The 22,243-nt window shown below is 52.5% G+C and overlaps 5 protein-coding genes and 1 non-coding gene across 6 annotated transcripts; 4 read left to right on the top strand and 2 right to left on the bottom strand.

Annotated features, from left to right (window-relative positions):
* The first annotated feature begins 4,480 nt into the window (after window positions 1-4,480).
* SMAC4_06136 (uncharacterized protein) lies at window positions 4,481-7,784 on the top strand. The gene is made up of 3 exons (XM_003344804.2): window positions 4,481-5,560; window positions 5,619-5,711; window positions 5,785-7,784. The coding sequence occupies exons 1-3, from the start codon at window positions 5,504-5,506 to the stop codon at window positions 6,190-6,192; spliced, it is 558 nt and encodes a 185-aa protein (XP_003344852.1). The 5' UTR covers window positions 4,481-5,503; the 3' UTR covers window positions 6,193-7,784.
* Window positions 7,785-9,108: 1,324 nt separating this feature from the next.
* SMAC4_14107 lies at window positions 9,109-9,180 on the top strand. The gene has a single exon. It is a non-coding gene; the product is annotated as a tRNA-Arg (tRNA).
* Window positions 9,181-9,275: 95 nt separating this feature from the next.
* On the bottom strand, window positions 9,276-12,184 carry SMAC4_06135 (uncharacterized protein). The gene is made up of 2 exons (XM_003344803.2): window positions 11,978-12,184; window positions 9,276-11,899 (listed from the first exon to the last, which is right to left on the bottom strand). The coding sequence occupies exons 1-2, from the start codon at window positions 11,985-11,987 to the stop codon at window positions 10,020-10,022; spliced, it is 1,890 nt and encodes a 629-aa protein (XP_003344851.1). The 5' UTR covers window positions 11,988-12,184; the 3' UTR covers window positions 9,276-10,019.
* Window positions 12,185-13,385: 1,201 nt separating this feature from the next.
* Window positions 13,386-16,466, top strand: SMAC4_06134 (uncharacterized protein). Its single transcript, XM_003344802.2, has 4 exons — window positions 13,386-14,865; window positions 14,941-15,326; window positions 15,392-15,677; window positions 15,757-16,466. Exons 1-4 carry the CDS (start codon window positions 14,068-14,070, stop codon window positions 16,141-16,143), a joined length of 1,857 nt encoding a protein of 618 aa, XP_003344850.1. The 5' UTR covers window positions 13,386-14,067; the 3' UTR covers window positions 16,144-16,466.
* Window positions 16,467-16,709: 243 nt separating this feature from the next.
* Window positions 16,710-19,999, bottom strand: SMAC4_06133 (uncharacterized protein; the record flags this gene model as incomplete). Its single annotated transcript, XM_003344801.1, has 2 exons — window positions 16,710-19,740; window positions 19,794-19,999. The coding sequence occupies 2 exons, from the start codon at window positions 19,997-19,999 to the stop codon at window positions 16,710-16,712; spliced, it is 3,237 nt and encodes a 1,078-aa protein (XP_003344849.1).
* A 598-nt stretch (window positions 20,000-20,597) lies between these two features.
* Window positions 20,598-22,131, top strand: SMAC4_06132 (uncharacterized protein). The gene is made up of 2 exons (XM_003344800.2): window positions 20,598-20,807; window positions 20,972-22,131. Exons 1-2 carry the CDS (start codon window positions 20,780-20,782, stop codon window positions 21,874-21,876), a joined length of 933 nt encoding a protein of 310 aa, XP_003344848.1. The 5' UTR covers window positions 20,598-20,779; the 3' UTR covers window positions 21,877-22,131.
* The last annotated feature ends 112 nt before the right edge of the window (window positions 22,132-22,243 follow it).

Here is a 22,243-nt window from a genome sequence, read left to right on the forward strand (position 1 = left end):
TGCTCGCTTTGTGCTAGGTAGGCGATCGGCTGCCGTGGCTATGGACCCTTCAATCGAATATGATACTGGCGTGGTGCTGGCCGGGGGGCTTGGCAGTTTAGTGCCACTGTGTGTCCCCAGGTGAGCAGTGTACCGCAGGAACGGCGTCAGTTGGGTTGCCTTGCAGATAAAGAACTGAACCGTTGAGGCGTAGAAGGCGGGTGGGAAAAAAAGCGAAACAAGGGCCGGAAGAGTTCTTGATTGCCGTGGAGTTTCGGGATATTTAGCGATCAGGAAGTCTAAAACATGCGGTTTTGGACCGACATGGTACGATGGTGACAATCAGAGGTAAGGTTGCTTGTCTATGCTTGTGTAGCCCTGCTAGACCTGCGTCGAACAGAGATCGAACAAGAGATCGAACAAGAGATCGAACAAGAGATCGAACACGGCGATCGAGACGTCTCGGCGGCAGGCAATGAATGGTATTCCTTGTTCTGGCCGAACCAGGTTTGGTGTTTTTGTTGATGAGAATCGTGAAATGTTGGATGGAAATTGGGGCGGGGTTGTCGTCGGGATCGTAAAACGCGTGTTACCATCCAGCGGAACGCGTCTCGACCACTGCACTGCACATCACTGGACGTTTGCATTTCGGTTCAAGTGGCAGCGAGGAGTGGAGGCCGATGGAGAAGAGCCGGTGGAGACAAAGTGATTGCGTCGAAATCGGGATTTGGTCAAGAAGCTCGAGCCACTAAGCCATATCCGGCTAGGGAAATGGCAGAAGCTAAGACTGCTAGCACAAGAGACCCTTTTGACCGTACCCCAACTACTGTACACAAAAAAATCTACCCAGTTCCCTGAACAAGACGATCCAGTCATCCAAGCGATCCAGCAATAGAAGGACATCTCAACTCGTACCCGTCGTGTTACAGATTTCTTTTTGATTCTGCGAGTATACGAGAAGCATCGTATCTGTAAGACTCTCTTCTGGGTAGCCTCCAGTGCCGGGGACTAGCCAAAAACGCAGGGCCGGGTCTGTCAGTGCACCCCGGTACTTGACCAGCATTTGCGTGTACATGTAGGGTATTTTTTGTGTGGCAGAGATCTCGACGACGACGGAACTTATCCCGATCTCCAAACTGACATCAATCGGCGGTCAATGTGTGACATCAGGCACAAGGGGCTTCCCGCAACATAGCTTCAGCCTCAACCTTTTTTTGTTTTCAGCGATGAATGGCTACAGTACTCTTGTCCACTCTGTCTCTCAAACAAGCCAGACCCTTCTTGCGTCGGGACTGGGGCTGCTTATAAGTGCCATTTCACACACGTGCACACATGGCTTCGGGCATTAACAACCACCTCTTCCTTGGCTTAGGGTACCCTTAACTGTAAGGGAGAATGAGAGCTTTGTTGTGAATCCTCGATCCTGGCCGCTGACTTGCTGTTACTCGCCGAGCGGGTCGCCGGTCCTACACATTACACATTACCGCCCCCAAGAACCGGGCGGCCGGATCATGACAAGTCTATTTAGCGGTAGCGAAAGCCACTGATGGCTGATGACCGAGACAAGACGCAGCCAACGAGACGGGATCTTCAAAGGAGGAGCACTCATCAACCAACAACCCGCCATTTCCCAGAGCTCGTCGGCGAAGCTCGTCGGCGTCTCTCGTCGGAAAAGGGAAATGAGAATGTGAACATGGTGGATATTGGCCGTCAAAAGCCCATGGGGATATCCCGCTCTTGGCGCGTTTGCGTCCCCGTCGACGTTGGACGATCATTTCCATCACGCTCACTCGCTCACCTGGACGGCGATGCGGTGGCATCAAACACACACCCTCACACAGTCCTCAACCTCAACCCCAGCCGGACAATCATTGTTGGTTTTTACATGAACAGCAATGGGCCTCTCTGGAGATCCAACGCTGACTTAGCACAGGGCAACCTTCACCACGAATACCCGGTTTGCCGTTGCTTATTCCGTGTAACCAAGCGCTGGAACTGTGCGCCGTATCACATCGAGATTTCAAACTGCTCCGCCGTCGTGCAGTCACCGGTTATCATGGAACTGATTGGAAATTAAGCGACCGCATGGGCAAAGTCTCGCACCCAAAAGTTGGCACAGCAAGGCCATCCCGTTTGCGGCTGCAGACGGATGGGAAACAAGTGGAATGCGCAGAAAAAAGGACAAGGCGACTTTGCGAAATGGGTGACAGGCATCCGGGGCCAGACGCAACGCAACCCGAGCACATCCCGAAAGGGGAAGTTGCGATAGTTTCGTGTTGTGACTTCTGCCCTACTCCCCCTCCTGTGATGCCCCGACGCCGACGCTGTCATGTTTCTTCCGCGCACACCGACGCAACCAAGCTTCATTCCACGCCAGCCCCGTGATGCCGGCTTGCTTGCTTCCCGGCCTCCCATGGCCTCCCATGTCCTGCTGGTAACCATCCCCAATCTGCCAAGTTCCATTTCCCTCATTCCCATCATGATGAGGAGTCTGAGACTTTCCGAAAGAGGCGGGGTTTCGATAGTTTTGTCCATTTTTTTTGACCGCATCCATGTGACGTCCCTACAGTTGCATGAGACCAGGCCGCCATGTTGTTGTTCATGGTCATCTCTCAGTCCCCAGCCTGGGGCGCGGCCCCCTTCTTTGTCCATCCACCACTTCATGCCCCCATGCGCCTCCGCTTAGAGGTACTGTACCTGCCTGCCGGGCCCTCTGCTCCTGAGGGCTCCTACGATCCCCCGCCCCTTTCTATCGCTGTACAGTAGACTGACTGTAGAAACACCCGGTGAGAACCCGGTTGCTGTTGGATCCGCTCTCTGGCTGCCAGACATACAAGCGTGGAGCATGGGTCACCTCACGGCTGGTTGGCGCAAAGGGAGCAGGTACAGTAGATAGTAGCAACACGACCGGCCTGCTTGAGCCCACTGCTTGGGGTTCAGCCTTAACGCCTACAAGGGAGCAGATGGAATGTCCAACACCTTAACACCGGGGCCCAGAACCATGGCACCACCACATCTAGGTATCTAGCGCAACGATATCAGCAAGCGCTTCAAACAGACACCAGACAGAATGGGTACCGTTATTGCCGTTCCGCTGATAGGGGTGGGTGTTGAGTAGTTACATACCTCCTACCTTTCTACCCACCTATCTATCCCGGGGCTGGGCGGATTGACGTTCGTGGTCAAGGTCAGTGTCAACTTGGAAAACGGTAGTGGTGGTGCGCAGTGCGTATTCGACAACCGGTAACTGACGGGACAAAGGAGCCGAAAGGGACAGCAGACGGAAGTCACTAACCCCGTAGAGCACACTACTCTAGGCTCGGATTGGCGTTGCAGCGAAAAGAACGTGGTTTTCTTTTCCCATCTGCACTGTCCCGTGGCTGGTTGGTGCTGTTCCAATTGTTAGTTTCCATTATGCTGGCGCGTGGGTCTCGTTCTTTGGTTCGATCCAGGGCGCCGGTGCGATCGCTGGGGATCTGGGACCCTCAAATGTTTTGGCAGCGGCGATCGGTCATCCATCATTGTCCCCATTTTACCCATTGGACTTTTTCTTGGCATCCACATTCGCTCTTTGCATTTCGCACGCCGTCTGCCTGCCTCCCTGCACCGCTGTCTGCTCCTGCCTCTCCTATTTGTTTCCGTACTGTCCGCGAATCGGTACGTTTTGTACGTTTTGACCCCTTGGCCCCTTGGCCACAACCCTCTTTTTCGGTCTCTGGATCCGACTGGCTGTTTCCTACGTCCATGACTCCATCGGCGTCTCTTTCCTCCCTTCGGACTCTTGTTCACTCTCATTCAGGGCCCCCTCTGCTTCTCCACAATTGGCATTCCTCACCGATCGGGCTCTCGCTCTCGTCAACCTCCTTTCGTAATTGGTAACGCTTATACTCTCTTCTTTTTCCTCTTCTTGGCGACACTGTCCTGGTAGACGAGACCGCAAGATGAGATTTGCGTCGATCTGGACAACGAAAGCCACCACAGTAATTGCCATCTAAAAAAGACTGAAGCCGATATAGCACCATCAGCTCATTGAGAGACTCTGCAGAGATAAAGGCAGCTCATCATCAATGGCAAATGGTGCCATTGGTCTTGGGTTGGGGGTGCAATGGTCAGCCCTGAGCGTCCGTCGATGATGAGCATCATGACCAAAACTCCATACGGTGTAAGTTGTCGATAAAAGACGGGGTACATGATGGGCATTCTCAAAATCCAGTCCGCTCAACGCACACTGTCTGATGCCAGGCAGGGTCTTGCACCTAGGGGCTCAAAGGAAATACGGTCCCATCATTGGATCCACCCGAGTGCTCGGCCACCGGGCCACTCCCGTTGTGTCCTGTGTGTCCTTTGAGCTTCCCGATCTCAAGAGCTTCCCGATGCAGGCTGTGATCAGAATACCCCCCAGATCCTGGCCTCGGCGCTGAGACGGGATGATGGAGACTGCAGGAGAGGGAGACAGCGGAGCAAGCAAGCAGCAACACCAGGGACAGCAGGACAAGCGGGACAGCAGGACAAGCGGGACAGCAGGACAAGCGGGACAGCAGGACAAGCGGGACAGCAGCAAGCATCTTTCCTCTCTGTCTGCAAAGAACGAAACGGCCAACGTGCCCGTCGCTGGCATCCGCATGGTCTGGAATCCACCGCCCACGGCCTGGCTGCCGCGTATTGTCAATGGCTCACACGCTCAAAGAGCTCCCACCTCCCTCCCGTCTTGTCCGAGCCGTGGCCCCCCTTGTGTGCCCTCAGGCTACCCTGGCTGCCTACGTACATGGAACGTGTAAAGTCGTGGTGTACCGTTCGATTGGATCGGCGTCTTGTCTCTGGCAACTGTCTCTCTTTTTGTCTACATGTCCCTGGCCCCCTCCGTTGGCCTGCCCTGCCTGGCTCCTGAAGCTGTGGTGTCTCTCCATACAGGACCATGGGCCTCCCAAACACCCCCGGCTCCCACTTTAGTACCAGTAGGATACCGGTTGTTGGCCAGGTCTACCGGATCCCCGATACAGACTTTGTTTGGGGCCTTGCGTCTTGACTTCGTTTATCGCACCGAAGCTTGTGTCCTCGTTGGGTTGTTTCCACCTTTCGGCCCTCACATCTGCACTGACACAACCTCGTTCCGCCGTCAACTCCTGCTCCGGATACCCTAGATCTCGATCGACGGCATTCCGACGCCCGGCCCCAACCAGACTTTTGCGTCTTGGGGCCTTCTTAAATACCCTCTTCTTCCTTCAACCTCATGGTCTCTTCCTTTACCTTGCTTCTTGCCACCGTAAATTCCTTCAACCAAGATATCATCATAACCCAACAACCACTACCAAGTCCTCGACTCCATTGGCCTATGCGATAACCTATCCCGGTTACACTACCGATTCACTTGTCCCAGACAGGTCGGCCTAGAACATTGCCATCAACAGTCAGCCCTTGCCAACTGGGGGAGTGCCGCCTGTGCCATTACTTGAAAGCCTTATCAGCCGACTAAAGGGACCGTCATCAACCCTACCAACACACTGTCTCATAGCCAGCAGCAACCATGAGCCACACTGTGAACTCCAGTACCATGAACCCGTGGGAAGTTGAGGCGTATCAGGTAAACAGCTCTCTTTCTTCTGCTTGGTGGCGGTACCCCTGCTAACAAAACCTCCCAGCAATACCACTATGATCAAGCCGCACCCTCGGCCGACCCTCTCTTCTTCCATACGCTGTACGCCCCCGGCGGTTACGACATTATGAGCTATCTGGTTAGTCAGCCCACGGAGTCTGTTCGCTGTTAGTGCACGGGGGGGATCTAAAGTGGCTAACACCCTGTAACAGGTTCAAATTATGAGCAGGCCAAACCCCCAGGTGGACTTGGGGCCCGTTGACACGTCATGCGCTCTGATTATGTGCGACCTGAAGCAAAAAGACCAACCAATTGTATACGCCTCGGACGCTTTTCTCTACATGACAGGGTACAACAGCGCGGAGGTCTTGGGTAGGAACTGCCGGTTTCTTCAGTCGCCCGACGGCATGGTCAAGCCAAAATCGACGAGGAAGTACGTCGACCCTACCACGATCAAGAGGATGAGGAAAGCGATCGACAAGAACGCCGAGGTGCAGGTCGAGGTGGTCAACTTCAAGAAGAACGGTCAACGGTTCGTCAACCTCTTGACGATGATCCCGGTGCGAGATGAGACGGGGGAATACCGGTTCAGCATGGGCTTCCAGTGCGAAAAGGAATGAGAGAGCGGCGAGACTTGACGATGAGAGGGAAGGAAAGGAAAGGAAAGGAAAGAGAAAGAGAAAGAGAGAGGCAGGAAACGAGAGACAACCGTAACAACACCGCCGCACCGCGCGCAATCACAATACCAACAACAACAAGGACAACATCAAGGGAATGGATGGGGGGGTTAGACACGATATCATCTGGCACACGTCGGGGCGTTTCAGGGTTTTGCTTTGGTTTTCTGTCACACTCCGGGGTTTTATCACGTTTTGGCTTGGTTGGGAGCTTACATCCATCAACATCATTGCGAAAGGCGTCTTATTCTGCGATTGGGCACGGCGATGAGATTCGTCTTCTGTTTTTATTTTTTTTTCATATACGCACACATCATTATTCATTCATGGGCTTCTTCGCTTCATGTCGTTTTCCCAAAGAGAAAAGGAACCAATCCGGTATTTGATTGTTCTTATTTTTATTTTATCGCATACCACTGAAGACTGCTGCTACATTACCTGTTCAGATTTACAGAGCGGCGGCATTTTGGCCCTGCTTTAGATCTTCATTCTTCATCTTTTTGTTACTTTGAACAAGGGCATATTTGCGAGCGAGAATTATTGGCGAAGAGGGAGCTTTATCGACTGTTACGTTATGGTATTGGAGGCATGGGGCGGGCCTGGCAGAAGTAGGGAATGGACGAGAAGTAGGAGGAAAGTTATTGTTCTCGCGAATCAACGAAGGAAGGGATTGAGTAGGCAGGGCAGGGCAGGGCAGGGCAGGGCAGGGAACGCGAGGGACTATCTAGGCTTTTACGTACGAGGATCAAAAGTATCTGGGTTTGGAGCAGTTTATCCGAGCGGGCGACAAATGAATACACATATATCATTCCGAGACGAGCCACGGCTACGCATAATGAGTGAAGGTCAAACTGGACACTGCGACGGGGAATATGTGTTGATTACAGTATTTCTTGGAAAACCAGAAATCGAATATAACCTCGTCGGAAAAACGAACTACCATACTGAGATGGAGATACTTGACTTACGTCTGAGGACGATACGGATCTTGAGATACACACACAGGTTATGGTGCTCCTTGAGACTTTTAGCAGCAGGGCACATGAATCTACTACGCACACAGTTATCACATATCCTTTCCATTCGCAACTCGGATGACTTGACACCTTGAATTAGGCCTTCCAATTTTGCTGCCCAAACATACAAAAAGGGGTGAAACCAGACACCATCATTATCTTATTCATCAACACAACACGCCACGGCGCTGTGACAGCTATCAGCTCTGCATACCATGTCTACCATACCACCAGAGCCCAGTTGCCTAAAGCGTATATCATATCACACGCAATCTTCAAAGGGATCTCAGGATGTCCAAAATAGGCAAATCAAGAACATCACAGACAACAGACAGCTTCTGTCACACCTTCTCTCTTTGCCCCTTCCGCCATACCGCTAATTTGAAGGGTAGTGTAGAAGGTATCGGTTATCCTTACTCTTTTCCAGGTTACGAAATATGAGGATGGGGTTCTAAAAGAAAACCGAAACATTGATTACACAGAATCCCGAAGTCCTCGGTCCTCCAACCAATGGACAAGCTGCGCATAAATTTTGTGGTTCTGTCATCGTCATATGTACCGCCACAGATTCTGTTGATCAAGGGTTGTTAATCAAGGATTAAAGATGCAAATCATAAACCCAACAAGGAAATAACCCTTTTAACACCACTTACTGTGTTATGATACAGAAACCCCATACATATACCCAACCCCAACCCTGATCCCTGATCTGCACATTTCAGACCTCCAATCCAACCAAGGGAATCATCAACCAACAACAACTCTCCCCCGAAAATATTTTTCTTGGCACCCTCTGTTAGTCGGTTGTTAGAGGTCAAGCCAAAATTACCCTATTTTTGGTGCAATGGGTGCCTTAAGGCTACCAGTGGCCTAATCCACCGCTTTTCTATCGTGTTGAATTCGGGAAGATACAATTCGAACGATAACAACAACTACGACGGCGGCCTTTGGAGAGTTCACCGCCGTCTCTTCCCTCATAGCCGATAGCTTTTGAAGCTCTTCAAAAGTATTTCGAAAAGAAAGAGCACCGGAGAGACAATAGCTTGTCGGAGGGCGAGCGACAACCACTCTTCGAAACCTTCCCCTTAGAACGCCCCTTGCTAGACCCAAAACGGCTGGGCCGCAATCTAATCGGGATTTTCTTCTCAATCCATTTTCATTTCAACATCGGAAAGGACGGCGATAACCTCGCAATGCCGGGGATAGGAAAATGAAGGCTTTTGGGAGCCTAGAATAAGGGTTTTTCGAAACCGTACAGAAGTTAGGGTTTTCCAGCGCACGACCACGCTAAGGTCCGACCTAGCTGACCTATGAGGCTTTTTCCCGTTTTATGTACCTACGCCACGCCGCCGTCGCAGGCACGACTTATTATCTAGTATTGGTAAAACGCAGTCGAAAAATTCATCATTCATTCATTCATTCATTCATTCATTCATCAACCAACAGCATCTCTCGGATGCACAACCGTCCACTGTCGATCACAACTGCCCCGGCGCCCGCGCCAAGCTCGCCGTAAACCACTGACGTCATCACAACTTTTTTGTTCAAGGAAATGCAGAAAAATCCAACCGCAAGTAAAGAAACTGCAGCGGCTGCACACCACCTCACCACAACCGCGCAATGCACAATGCACAGTATAAATTTTATCAAGACCCTTGAGCACCTCAGCTGAAGTCCGTACCTGCGACGTGCCTGTAGCTCGCTGGACAGAAAATACATTCTTGTCTGTCAAAACCAAAGCTACCAACACCCGGAAAATAGACCACAACGATATGAAAGAAGCCTCGCCATATTAAGGTTTATGGAGGGTGAGCTTGCAACAAGCTTATATCAAATGATACAGGGTCCGCTGGCTCAATGGCAGAGCGTCTGACTACGAATCAGGAGGTTCCAGGTTCGACCCCTGGGTGGATCGATTTATTTCGATATTCATATATTTTTTCCCCTTTTTTTTTCGGGTGGTCGGGGGTGGTGTGGGGGGTTTCATTTCTTTTTTCATCTCCTTTCCCTTTTTCTTTCTTCTATATTCTCCCTCCCTCTTCTCTTTTTCGGAGTCGGAGTTTCAACCTAACCACGACAAGACTCATGCATGTACCGGCATATACTTTGGGAACAAGTAGCTCTACTTTTTATTGGCTTTACAGACCTTTTTCTCTCTCATTTATTTGTGTAGTTCATGAAGACTTCCCGTTTCGCCATGTCCGGTTGTGGAGCTGGTGCTTGTCCCCACGACAGGCCATACCGACGGTCGATTTTGTAGGGCTGATGGAGCAAGTTCTTCATGTCACTTGGAATTACAGCTCTTGTGTTCACTTTGTCTAGTGGGAAGGTGGATGATACGAATGAATACCAACAATTCGCTATTTGACTCTTTGTGGTGATGACTTTATATCTCCTCAACCCTAAGGCAAAATGACGTGAAGACGCTGTACAGATTTTTAAGAATGCCCCCAACAAAACTGACACTCGGAGGCTGTGTGTTCATAGCGGGAATATATATGTAGGGGAGAGGGTATCATGAATCAATTCAATGCGCCATGTCATATGTGTATTTGCTGAACACCACCACCAACCAATCGAACCAACCAGCCGACATCATGCCATCAAAAACCAAAAATCAAAGAGAAAGATAGAAAACCCCAGGAGAAGAAGATTGTCGCTAGGGTATGGCTGTAACCAATCCAGGGAAACAAGATCATGCCACGCCTCATGCAACCGACTCATACACAAACGAACGGCACGGTACTCTGCAATCTAAGCAGCATTCGAAGTCGACCTCCTCCAAATCATAAACACCGCCAGTGCCGCGCACGCCGTCGCGCCCAAGGCCATGTACAAACTGGCCCTATCCGCTGGCGGGTCCTCGCTGCGGGGGAATGCGGTGCTAGGATTCGTCGCCGCCTCCGCCAGCGCCACAAAGAGCTCGCTGATGCTGTTCCAGGTGACACTAACGTGGAGGGGTGCGCTCATATTGAGGGCGGCCGTGTACGCGTCGGGCTGCAGCTCGCTGCGCTGCGTGGTCTTGTCCCGGTCCGCCTTCAGCGCCGTGTAGACGGCGGGCAGCTCGTCAAGCTGGGGGTACCGCTTGCGGAGCTCGACAATGTGTGAGAACGAGTCGGGCTCGGACGAGTCGTAGGCGTAGCAGATGAGGTCGCAGGCGTCCAGCTTGGCTTGGTTCTCGAGAATGGCCGGCTCGAGTTCGCCAAGTTCTTCCAGGATCAGGTAACACTGCTTGCCACCCTGGAGCTCAACGCTGTTGACGGCCCGTCTGGGCTTGATGGTCGGGTGGTAGAGCGTGTCAAAGGGCCGATTGAGGAACACGTCTAGGAGGGAAGACTTGCCGGCGCCGGAGGAGCCGAGGATGTAGCAGAGGACTACGTTACGGTCGACGCGCCCTGGCCGACGTCTCCGCTTCCGGGGTTTTGTGATTTTGAGAGCGGCTGTTGTCGTTTCGCGAGCGTTTGGTGTCTCAAATCCGAGGTATGCAAGGTATTCGAGGGTTGTCTTGGGTTCCAAGAAAGTGGTCATGCTCCACTGGGCAAGCCAGCCCTGGAGAGTGATGTGGCCAGCTTCGTTCCGGACGGTGGTGGAGGGGAACGAAGTCTCAGCCCAAGAGTGTGGGAGTCCTGGAGTAGGCGCAAACAAGGCAGCAAGTTCCCGGTCATTGAGGCCGCCATCGTTGTCCTTGTCGAAAGTCAAGAAAAGATCCATGAAAAACCGATACCCGGCCGGACTGAGTTCTGCGGACGCATTGTCGGGGACGTCGAATCGTGGATGTAAGAAGTTGTCCTCCAAGCTCAAACTGTCTGTGTAGTGATATTTCCTGAGAATAATCCAAATCGTCTCGTGCCGCCCCTTTTCGGCATATAGCTTGTTCAGTTGCAGAAACCCTTGGAGATCCAATCCCTTGTCTGTGCTGGAACTCGGCACCGCCTTGCTGACCGTCAACTTGATGTTATCAAGGTCCTCTTGTGAAAGTGGCTTGTCAAAGGACTTTTGTTGAAAGTCCTGCATTTCTTGATCGTTCAGATACCCATCCTGGTCCTTGTCTGACAGGAAGAAGATCCTCCTCAATGCATCCACGCAAGCGGGCTTCAGCTGACCTTCCTTATAGTCGAACAAGGGAGCAATGGGATGGGTAACGGCCTTCTGGCATAGGTAGAAGACCTCGATTACGTTCTTCTGCTCCTTTGCGCTTGTTCGAATGCACGAATCGATCTCCCTGAACTCGGCCATTACAGGAAGCATCTCTTCCTCGGCCACTTGCGCAGCATTTCCATCACTGACGAGATCCGCCTTGTTGGCGCATAGTACAACGGGAACATTGACTCCTAGGGATCGGAAATATGGCATCCAGAATAGAGCCACGCGTTCGTAGCTATAATGGTCGGAGTAAACGAGGAGAATGACGTTGGACTTTCGGATTTCTTTGCGCAATGTGGTTCGGTCTTGTGGACGGGCGGAGGTATCGACGATGGTGGTGGTAACGTTCTCGGGTGTCCCGGTCGTCGGTGGTATCGTAACCTGGGGCAGGACGGCCTGTATCTTGTTGGCGACGAAGACGCCCTTGACAAGAGAGGCGATCAAGCTGGACTTGCCGGTCCCCTCATCGCCGCAAACACAGATTCGAACTGCTACAATGTATTTGGTTAACAGGCTTCCAGAGGGTGAATTGTGTATATAAAGCACAACAGAATATGGCAATATCGTACCAGTAGACATGGTGGTATGGTCTCAAGACACGACAGGGCTGCTATTCCATGGTAACCGGTACGGATTGTTTTCAACGGTTGAACTCGCGCCGCAATCCTCAGAACGGAGATACCTTGTTGGATGATTGATAAGACGAAGAAGAAAGGTCGAAAGTGCTGACTTGTCAGTGTCAGATATGCAGTGGTGCAGGTGGTCGGATGGTTTTGTTGAAATCGAACGAGCCAGGCGAGCTTCAAGTTGCTCAAGCCAAGGAGTCGTCGAGGTCCTTAAAGTGGAGAATTTCGTTTGCTCAACTGACCACTCAGAAAGAGCGCTGGTTGGGCGAACTGGGGTCGGTGGGTCCAGATCTCCCCGCTTGGCTAAAGTTGTCTGGACAACCGCATCTCGATTATTGTTGCACCTGTACACAATCGTGAGGTCAAGGTCTGAGGTGGGATGCCTTTCTTAGACAACTGGTTTACTGTATATGGGAATGTGTATTTTACGGTTCAAACTTGAGGACTTTGAGAGCAAGACATGATGGCTGATTTGAACCATGAAGCTCAGTTTACCAAGGTTACCGATGCAAGAGCTTTAGATCGTCCAGCCAGGATCCCATGATGAGGTGCCAAAGTGCTCAGGTGATGGATGTCTTTCCCGAGCATACCGCGCTCGGCACCGGCGCTTGCGGAGTCTTATGTTCGGTATGACCAGCTCAATGGCTCCCCGACTCAATCAACAACACCCAGGAGTGGCATCATGGCTCCTAAAGATATGTGAATATCTTTAGGTGCATGTCAACGTTTGCTAAGATATCCAAGCCGCTGAATACGACGTCGAAGCTGGAAGAGGGGCCGCCAACCGTTGCATTGTTAAGGTTCCAATTACCCCAATTGTGCATCTGCGGGCGACCCTTATTTGCATGGCTCATTGTCTGGTCTGTACTCTTGAGATAGTATTCAGAGGCTGAAGTGTTTCTGTTGTGACTGTGAAGAGAGTGTAAAGAAAGATGGCGTTTCATTGGTTTGACACAAGGCTTCTAGAAGGAATGGCAAACATCCCAAACGAGCCCCAAAGGTCCGGCCCGCCGCCGATGCTCCGGGCCATGTCGTCGCTCATTCATCCGATATTACCCCACACTTTCCCGGAGATCCATTCATCCCGCGTGGTTTTCGAGGCGAGCCGGCCAGTGAGGAGCGGTCCCAGTGGCTCCCGCCCGCTCCGCAGTTCCCCATCCGCGCTTCCCCAGCCTTCTGAAGCATCCAAAATGCGACTAAAGAACCCCCCTGTCCGTCCCAGTCCAACATCATGTTGTGCTGTTAGCGCATTGGCGCGTCAGCGTACCTTGTGCTTAAACAACGTCGATCCCGCTTCCTTCATGTGTCTTTCCCCGAACTCGATTCCAGCTTGAGGTCGTCTCTTCTGCTTCTCTTCTTCCAACCTCGTCTTCCCCGTCACCTTCCGCCCTGATCCGCCTTCTGTACATTTAATCTCTTGAGCTTTCCCATACTTCTTGGATACTGTCATCTCCTTATCTTTGCTTTCCCCATTGAGCTTTCTTCATCCTCGAACTCCTGCTTCTGGCTGCTCGAAGCTGAAGTGTCATCACATTCCCATCCATCTTGGCATCCCGCTTGCGACAACGAGTCGGATTCGATTTCTCGACCACCCCGAACCTCTCACTCGCCGACGACACCACCATCGCCCTCGCCCAATCCATTCCAAAACCCCCCAATCCTCGTGTCTTTGACCTCTTGTAGCCCAGCTTGCCGACCACCTGCTGTTTGCGACTTTGCGCCTGCGTGCGGCCAAGACAAACCGCATACGCCAAAGTCCGCCCAGACGCCTCTCCAGGCTATCCCAGCGAACAGCAGTTGTCGAAGTTGTTGACTTTAGCGCCATAAAGCGCGGTAAGCCGACAAGCTGGAGTCCGCAGTAGCAGCCATGTTGTAAGCAAACCTACCTTGTTCAGTTTCTTGAGATAAGAAGAGATACACCCGCCAGCTGCCACTTCTTGTTATACCCAAGTCGGAGGACAAAGCGCAAAGCACAAACCCCCACACAAACAAGACGTAGCCGTAGAGACACAAAAAACCAGAAAGCACGGAGCATGCAGGCTGATATCACGTATTCCATCTATAGTGTCCTTCCTCCACCGCCGAGGTATCCAAGCCAGGCGGGATACGGACTCGTTCCTGGCCATGTTGCGCCCATGATAGAGACCAACAATATTCTATCCCACCCCTCAGGGCCCGAGTACCAATTCCTGGTCGGAGAGGGCTTGTACACGCTCAAGGAAGACCTACATCTTGCAACTCCCCCACCACATCCATCCGAAGCTCCAATCATCAATCCGAATCCTCTCGCGACGACTCCGCAACCTGCCACTGCCGGCACGAGCCTTTCTGTTGTCAACCTCGATATCCGTCCTCCACCGCCGGGCTTGTTTAGGGTCGGTTCTCGAGCAAATGGCGTCCAGCAGAGCATCCAAGAACATCCAGATGAAAGCCGGTCATCTTCCGGTGTGCGTGGGAGCAGCGAGGGCGCCCGTGCCGCTTCTAGCGATGCCGGGGCTATCTTCTCGAATACACCGGCATTTGGCGAAGGGAACACGCTTTTGACTCAGACAAACTCAAAGGACAATAAGCGGAAGAAGCCGAAGAACAGCATGACAAAAAGCAATTCCTCGTTTATTTCCAGAGTTATCGTTCACGAGTCTCTACACAAGAAGTTAAATGATCGACCAGCCGACGGCCTCTTCGCGTTTGCCAACATCAACCGAGCCTTTCAGTGGTTGGATCTCTCTTCACCCACAAAAGCCGACTACTTGACCAAAATTCTTTTCACCAAAGCTCATTGTCTCTGCCACGATGTTAACAGGTTGACCAAGACTTCGTCACACATTGACGTGATTATGGGCTTTTCAACTGGCGAAATAATTTGGTGGGAGCCCATATCACAACGGTACACTCGTCTGAACAAGAAGGGCCTCATCAACAAGACACCGGTATCCATGATCCAATGGATCCCCGGATCAGAGAATCTCTTTCTGGCAGCGCACATGGATGGAACATTAGTCGTGTACGATAAAGAGAAGGAAGATTCCAGTTTCTCGCCGGAAGACGAGGCAGCCACTCGCGCCAGTGGGGAAAGCATTGGGGTTCCCAACGGCGTCAAGGGCTGCAACTACACCAACCAGATCCATGTCCACAAATCAGTCCACTCAAAGAACCAGAAGGCGAACCCAGTGGCTGTGTGGAAGCTTTCAAACCATCGTATCAACGCGTTTGCCTGCTCTCCCGACCACCGGCATCTTGCCGTGGTTTCGGAAGATGGAACGTTGAGGATAATCGATTATCTGAAGGAAGAGTTAGTACTCCCTCCATTAAGGTACCTCATTTCATGCACCCAGATAGCTAACCTCAACTCACTAGGCTGATTGACCTGTTTTACTCTTACTATGGCGGTCTCATGTGCGTCTGCTGGTCGCCAGACGGTAAGTACGTCCTCACCGGCGGCCAGGACGACCTCATTTCCATCTGGTGTATCTCCGAATCTGCCCTCATCGCCAGGTGCCAGGGCCACCATTCGTGGGTAACCTCGGTGGCCTTTGACCCCTGGCAGTGCGACGGGAAGAACTACCGCTTTGGCAGTGTTGGCGAGGACTGTCGGTTATGCTTGTGGGATTTCAGTGTCGGCATGTTACACCGACCCAAAGCTGTAAGTGGTGTCTCTAGTCATTCCATCTGGTGAACAACTACTTCGATCCGATAGTTCTAACCTTCGGATGAAATCACAGGCATCAGTCAGACAGCGAGGATCTTCCTTCTCGTCCCGTTTCGCATCTCTCCAGAGGGCCGAAACGCAGAACACCACGACTAGTAATCGTCTGCGGTCGGATTCGAACCTATCGAGCTCGGGAGACGCCGTGGCTGCCGAGGAGACACACGCTATGCCCACCACGCCAAAGCAAAAGGTTGAACCGCATCCCGTGGAGCCGAGGGCGAGGACGGCCATGTTGCCACCTGTTTTGAGCAAGATTGTTGATGACGATCCGCTCTGCTGGCTTGACTTCACCAAGGACGGCATCGTGACGAGTTGCAAGTCCGGTCATGTCCGAACATGGAACCGCCCATCGGACGACTCGTCTACGCCGTCTCAGTCTCAACATGGAGATGATAACTAGGAGATATCATCTTATGTGCTTCTTATGTGAAGTGAAATAGGTGGCCATTCAACGTTGTTACTTCATGGAAATTCGGGTGTTTCGGAGGTTTTTGGATATTACTAGGTTCATTGTTTCCTGGTGTTACGTGGAAGTGGTGTGAACAGTGGAGGTGTCGGAAAATTTTCTTCTTGTGCATACTATAGTAAACAGCGAGCGAGGAAGGAAAAGTGTTTCTTGGAAACATTGTTGGTCAGCTGTGGCCTCATTGGAAAGACCTATCATTATCACAATTGTACTGGCGTAGTCGGCTCGGAATTTACAAGCACGACATCTATCGAATCTGTGAGCTTGATGTTTTCCTAACCATGCTTCCTTAGTGAAGTCTGTAAAACCTCCTATCCTGTTTCCGATCTATTGCAGATTACACAGACCCACGTACACCTTTGTATGCTACCTTACTTAAGAGGAAAGAAAGAATGCAATTGACCAAACCTATTAAACACCAAATCCCTCAACCCAATTCTGTTTTCCCGCAACTTCCACCGTCCCCAACAATGACCATTCACTTTCTCCCATCAACAGCCTCACATGAAATCCTCCTCCTCCGTCTCCTCCGCATCTCTCTGCCTCGAGCCCGAGCCCGAACCCGAACCACTGGCTGACCCGGACCCACCGTGGTAAGGAGATCCACTCGGCGATACAAAAGGCGGCTGTCCAATCGCCAACCTGGCCGCCTCATCCGCCAGCGTCAAGATATCCTTGAACAGATCCTCCGGTCTCCCGCCATGGTTCCGAACAGCCTGCATCATGGGATGGTTGAGGTGTCCACCAGGGACACCGGTGGCGGCGCTGTGCAGCGGTGGCAAAGCGTTCATGTACGCCTTGGTGAAGCGCTCGTAGTCCGAGGGTGAGACGGACATTAGAGGGGAAGCGAGCGAGGGGAGGGTGAGCGCGGCGGGAGGAGCAGGGGGTGGTGGAGGGGGCGCAGGGCCGTGGACGCGGACCGGGGCTATTGCTGCTTGGGCGTCGATGATATGAGTGTTGATGGCCATTGGAGCTGCTTGTGCTGAACGATGGTCGTGGTCGTGGATGTGGTCGCCATGACTGCTGGAGGTACTGGTGTTGGAGTTGGTGGTTGTCCTGCTGTCGTTGCTAGCTGCACTTGACGGGCGAGGGGGATATTGGTTATACGCCGCTGACGGGTGTTGTTGTTGTTGTTGTTGTTGTTGCTGCTGGGCGGAAGAGGATGACTGAGGGTTCTTGACGCGGACCTTGACCTCGCCGGCGATACCGTCGACGCGGAGAGGGACGGGCTGGCTGACCCCATTGGCGTCGGGGGCAGGCTGGAGGTTGGGCGGTGGCGAGACGGCTACGAGGTCGTGCAATACCTTGTTGGCTTCAGCAGAGCCGTCCATGAGCCACTTGAGGCAGATCTGCACACGTTCGCGCGCGAACCTGTTGTGGTCGTCGTAAACGCAGCAGTTCAGCAAGCTGATGATACCATTGTGTTGGAGGATCTGCTTCTGCACCACAGGATTGCCGGGGCCACTGCGTCCAGCTTCCGGCTGCAAGAGTCCAGCAATAATGTGAAGAATCTGGCCCTTGATGCCAGCCCAAGGGAACTTGTGAGCATGTTCCTGGATGGGGGGAGGAGGAGGGGGCGGAGGCGGATCGGCGCTGTCGTAGTCATGGTCCCGGTCATCGTCGTGAGGCGGAGGTGGGCGCCGGTGGGCCGAGCGGTCAGGGAGGTCAACCATGGGCTTCTTCGGCACGGCAGACTCAAGACTCTTGAGGAGTACTAGAAGATCGAACACAGCTTCCCACTGAATCAGGCACGTCCTCCACTCCATGGGCTCATTCACCGTCATCAGCAGATCAAGGAACTGCTGGAGACCGTCCTTGGCCCTCTCCATATCCCAGCTGTCAACAGGGAAGTCGACAGGATCGCACACCTCATTCCGAATCTGGGTCTGGAGGTGCATAAGAGCGGTACACTCGGGTACTATGCGAGTGCGGAACTGAATGTAAAGGAACTGGAGGAGCTTGATGTCGCGCAGGTGCCCCTTGGAACCTGGCTGTATCGGATCCTGAAGACGGGTCCGGAACATGTTGTTGACCAACCGAAGCAAGACGGTCTGGGCAGGCGAGATAATGTCCTTGGGAATACGCAACGATTGCCACGCAAAGGGGATCAAAGCACTGTGGTGAATGGCCTCGACAATCTGAGTGGTGAGCTGGAAAATAAGAGACTGCTCACTCTTCTCCCACACGGCGATGAAAACCAAGATCTCACGCAACAGACTTCTGCCGCACTCGAGAGACAGGAACATTCTGCACCTTGTCTTCTGTAGATTCTCGCCGGCCCGACTGAGTGAAATACCTGCACTGTCGAGAATGCAGGATTTAACAATCATGTGAAGCGCCTCTATCTGCTTCGGATCAAGGATGTTAGGAACCTCAGTGAGCAAGCCGCTCATAGGACCCTCGCCATACGACTCATCATCATCGACATCCTCGTCCTCAATCATGTCATCGTTATAGTCCGGTAGGTTGTAGTGACGATCATCTCGGACCTCTCCCTCTGGACCTTGGTGCTCGGGCATCTGAACATTCTCGGCGGAGTGGACGGAGCCCTCTTGATCATCGTTGCGATACGAATGAGGATAGCGGTTTAGCGAGCTAAGCTTGCAACCCTCAATAAGCTGGTGCGCCTTTTCGACCGAAGGCATGGAGATGATCCATTCGTCGTAGTTTGGATCCCGCACCTTGAGCCACCATGTGTCGACTTCTCTTGACACGCGGCCGTAAAGCCTGTCTTGTTCGAACTTGTCTTGTTCGTCCTCCTTCCACTGTGGCGTGATCTTGGTTTCTTGACCGATATCGTCGGCCCGCGGACGAACATGCGGCATCCAGTTCCACGACAAGACGGAATTTTCGGATAAACCTCCAGGAGGGGAACCTCTGGACCCCAGATTCTGCTGATAATCCACCAATAACTGCCGAGCCTTGTCGCACATTCTGGAGTTGCGCTCAATCCAATTGTGAACCTCCATCTTGGCGAAATCGGGGCGGAAATCGGCAAACTGGGCACCGGCATCCTGCTGCTCCTCGCCAGACTCGTCGTCGAAAAGAACGGCAGACCAAAACGACATCTTGTTCCGATCATTCTTAGCGATCCAGTTGTGGGCTTGCTGTAGACATGTGATGAGGAGTTTCTTGTACAATTCCGTGATCTCGCTGAGTTTGTGACGTGCAGTCTCCTCCAGGATATCGCCATCGTAGGCCTTGCTAGTGACGTTTACACAGAGGGTGATTGTCTGGTAAAGCATCTTGTCGAACTGAGCAGCAGCGCACAGGTCCTGGGGAATCTCTGGTTCGGGAACGACAAGCAGATTCCTCGCAATGTGCATCAACTTGATCAACAACTGCAAGTCCTCCTTAAGTGAGGTATAGTTCTTTGTGATGAGAGCGGTACTCTCCTGGGGGGTGACGCCCTTTTCGGGGTCATTGAGGTTCTGCAGAGGACCAATGGACCGCGTTGTCAGGCTAGGAAGCGCGGCGGCGAAGGACTTTGTGAGCCACACCCATACTTCCACACTCCTCGAGAGGGTTTCTCTGTAGACAGGTATTAGTGTCATGAACCTTGATATAAGTAAGATTTTCCTCACCTGACTTCTTTTAGGTTGTGTGTCTTTTCCAAAGTCCTGGAAATAAACTTGGTCACATAGGACATGGTACGGGGGCCGATGGCAGGGTCCATCTTGAGCCACCCCTCAAAGCAGCTCATGGCAGAGGCAAAGCAGAGCTCCTCGACCGTGAGAGCAGGGCGATGGTCAGCCGCCACAGCGCCCTCGGACGCGGTAGGCGACGCCATGATGATGTTCTGGCGGCAAGATGATGTTATGTCTTTCAGAAGTGTTGTTGTCGGAAAAGGTCTATGAGAGGTTGGTGTGGTTCGGGGTTTCGAGCACCTAGATGACCGGGGTTCTTCGAATAAGTGAGGCGACACGGGATAGTAGTTGTCTAATGTATTAAGATGCTGAGATATTGGGCCGGTATTGTGTTGTAAGGCTATGAACCGGTGTGTTATGGTGTTGTAGTTCGATAAGAAACAGCCAGTAATCCCAACTCCGAATGAGAGATGTGGAAAAATGGGAAAAGGGCCGAACACACTACTCAGTGCTCAGACAGAACTGATGAATCAAATGCAAGTGAAAGAAGCTCTCTGAAGTTCACAAGAATCGAGGCAAGAGCAATGGCCATTGGTCAGCGGCAGGCAAAGTGGTTCGCAAATGGATTTTCAAAGGTGGAGCATCTTCAAACTGACAAACCGAAACGCCAAGACTTCTGCTTTGCAAAGACCCATGCTCCTTCCGTCGCATGCTTCAATGCCCGTCCCTGGCATAATTCCTTATCTTATCGGCTCCATCGAGGGGTATCATCCAAAAAATTAGGTGATACGGCAGCCGGGACGACAGAGCGATAAGTCGTGTACAGCGAGGGAATTCGGTTCGGGGGGTTCTCATTGCGTGCGCTTACACATCTTCTCTTTTCTGTCTTGTCTGCTTCTTGATACCCGTTTCTTCCCTTTCTTTCTTTCCTTTTTCTGCATATATACCCGGCGTTCAGTTTTCGTATATACCCAATTGCCAAAATGGAGAACCTTCCCACCACCTACGATGGTAAGTCAACATCGTCGTCATCTTTCCCTTTGATTCAGGTTACCCTATGGTCGTTCCCAGCGCCAATTGCCCTGTAGTGACTGTCTCTACCGATACGGTTCAAGAAACGGACAAAAAGTAAGGAACAAGAAGAGCCACAGCTAACCATGCTTCTCTTCCAACAGGCCCCGTCCACATCGCCGTCATCGGCGGCACCGGCCTCTCCAAACTCGAGGGCTACGTCCCCGTCGCCGCCCTCAACCCCGTCACTCCCTGGGGCTCTCCCTCTTCTCCCCTTATGATCTTCGAGCACAACGGCCACGCCGTCGCCTTCCTCGCCCGCCACGGCCTCTACCACCAGCTGGCTCCCCACGAGGTTCCCGCCCGCGCCAATATTGCCGCCCTGCGCTCCATCGGCGTGCGCACCATCATCGCCTTCTCCGCCGTCGGCTCTTTGCGCGAGGAGATCAAGCCCATGGATTTCGTCATCCCCGACCAGATCATCGACCGCACCAAGGGCATCCGCCCCTTCACCTTCTACGAGGGCGGCGTTGTAGGACACGTCGGTTTTGCCGACCCCTTTGACGCCGGCCTTGCCGCTGTTGTTGAGAAGTGCGCCTCCGCCATGAAGGGCGACGGTGTTGTCCTGCACAACAAGGGCACCATCATCTGCATGGAGGGCCCCGCCTTCAGCACCCGCGCCGAGAGCCACATGTACCGCTCGTGGGGCGGCAGCGTCATCAACATGTCTGCTCTGCCCGAGGCCAAGCTGGCCCGCGAGGCCGAGTTGGCCTACCAGATGATCTGCATGGCCACCGATTACGACTGCTGGCGCGACGAGGCCGGCGAGGATGTGGATGTCGCCATGGTCATGAAGTACATGGCTGCCAACGGCGAGAACGCCAAGCACCTCGTTGGTGCGGTTTTGGACGAGCTGCTCAAGCAGGATAATAGCGACTTGGTCCTGGCCAAGAAGTGGCAGGGTAGCGCCCAGGGCGCGGTCAAGTTCATGACTAAGCCCGAGGGCCGTGATCCTGAGGCTATGAAGAGGGTTGAGTTCCTCTTCCCTGGCTTCTGGGAGGAGAAGTAGAGTGTGACTGGGTTACAAAAGGGGGTTAAGCGGGAATGAAGATATTCATGAAATCTTCTGCCATGATAGTGATGGGAACGAATTGGGCTATAGACACGGGAAGGGCTCTTCAGGATTGGGATGGAAAAGCGCACGTAGACTTAGCGTTGCGTTATAGATAAGCGGCATAGATATCCTTTTTTGTATCAAGTTCATACAAGTTCAACAACATGGTTTTACACCTCCAGTTGATGTGATATACATACACTCATCCGGTTGTATGGTTTGGTGTCTAGTTTAACTGGCTGGCCAATCAGTGCCTTCAGCTATGGCTCATCTTCATTGCCAAATAAACAAAGGTGTGAAGGCAGTGCTGCTTAAAATCCCT

This window comes from Sordaria macrospora, chromosome 7 (assembly GCF_033870435.1).
Source record: "Sordaria macrospora chromosome 7, complete sequence".
Classification (NCBI taxonomy): domain Eukaryota; kingdom Fungi; phylum Ascomycota; class Sordariomycetes; order Sordariales; family Sordariaceae; genus Sordaria; species Sordaria macrospora.

Excerpts from the sequence above, each read along its gene's own strand:
- SMAC4_06136 (XM_003344804.2), top strand. The coding sequence starts at position 5,504 with ATGAGCCACACTGTGAACTCCAGTACCATGAACCCGTGGGAAGTTGAG. Across the intron at positions 5,561-5,618 it reads GGGAAGTTGAGGCGTATCAG|CAATACCACTATGATCAAGC; the intron begins GTAAACAGCTCT and ends AAAACCTCCCAG. Across the intron at positions 5,712-5,784 it reads ACGACATTATGAGCTATCTG|GTTCAAATTATGAGCAGGCC; the intron begins GTTAGTCAGCCC and ends ACCCTGTAACAG.
- SMAC4_06134 (XM_003344802.2), top strand. The coding sequence starts at position 14,068 with ATGCAGGCTGATATCACGTATTCCATCTATAGTGTCCTTCCTCCACCG. Across the intron at positions 14,866-14,940 it reads AGACTTCGTCACACATTGAC|AAGGGCCTCATCAACAAGAC; the intron begins GTGATTATGGGC and ends CGTCTGAACAAG. Across the intron at positions 15,327-15,391 it reads ATCGATTATCTGAAGGAAGA|GCTGATTGACCTGTTTTACT; the intron begins GTTAGTACTCCC and ends TCAACTCACTAG.
- SMAC4_06132 (XM_003344800.2), top strand. The coding sequence starts at position 20,780 with ATGGAGAACCTTCCCACCACCTACGATG. Across the intron at positions 20,808-20,971 it reads CCTTCCCACCACCTACGATG|GCCCCGTCCACATCGCCGTC; the intron begins GTAAGTCAACAT and ends CTCTTCCAACAG.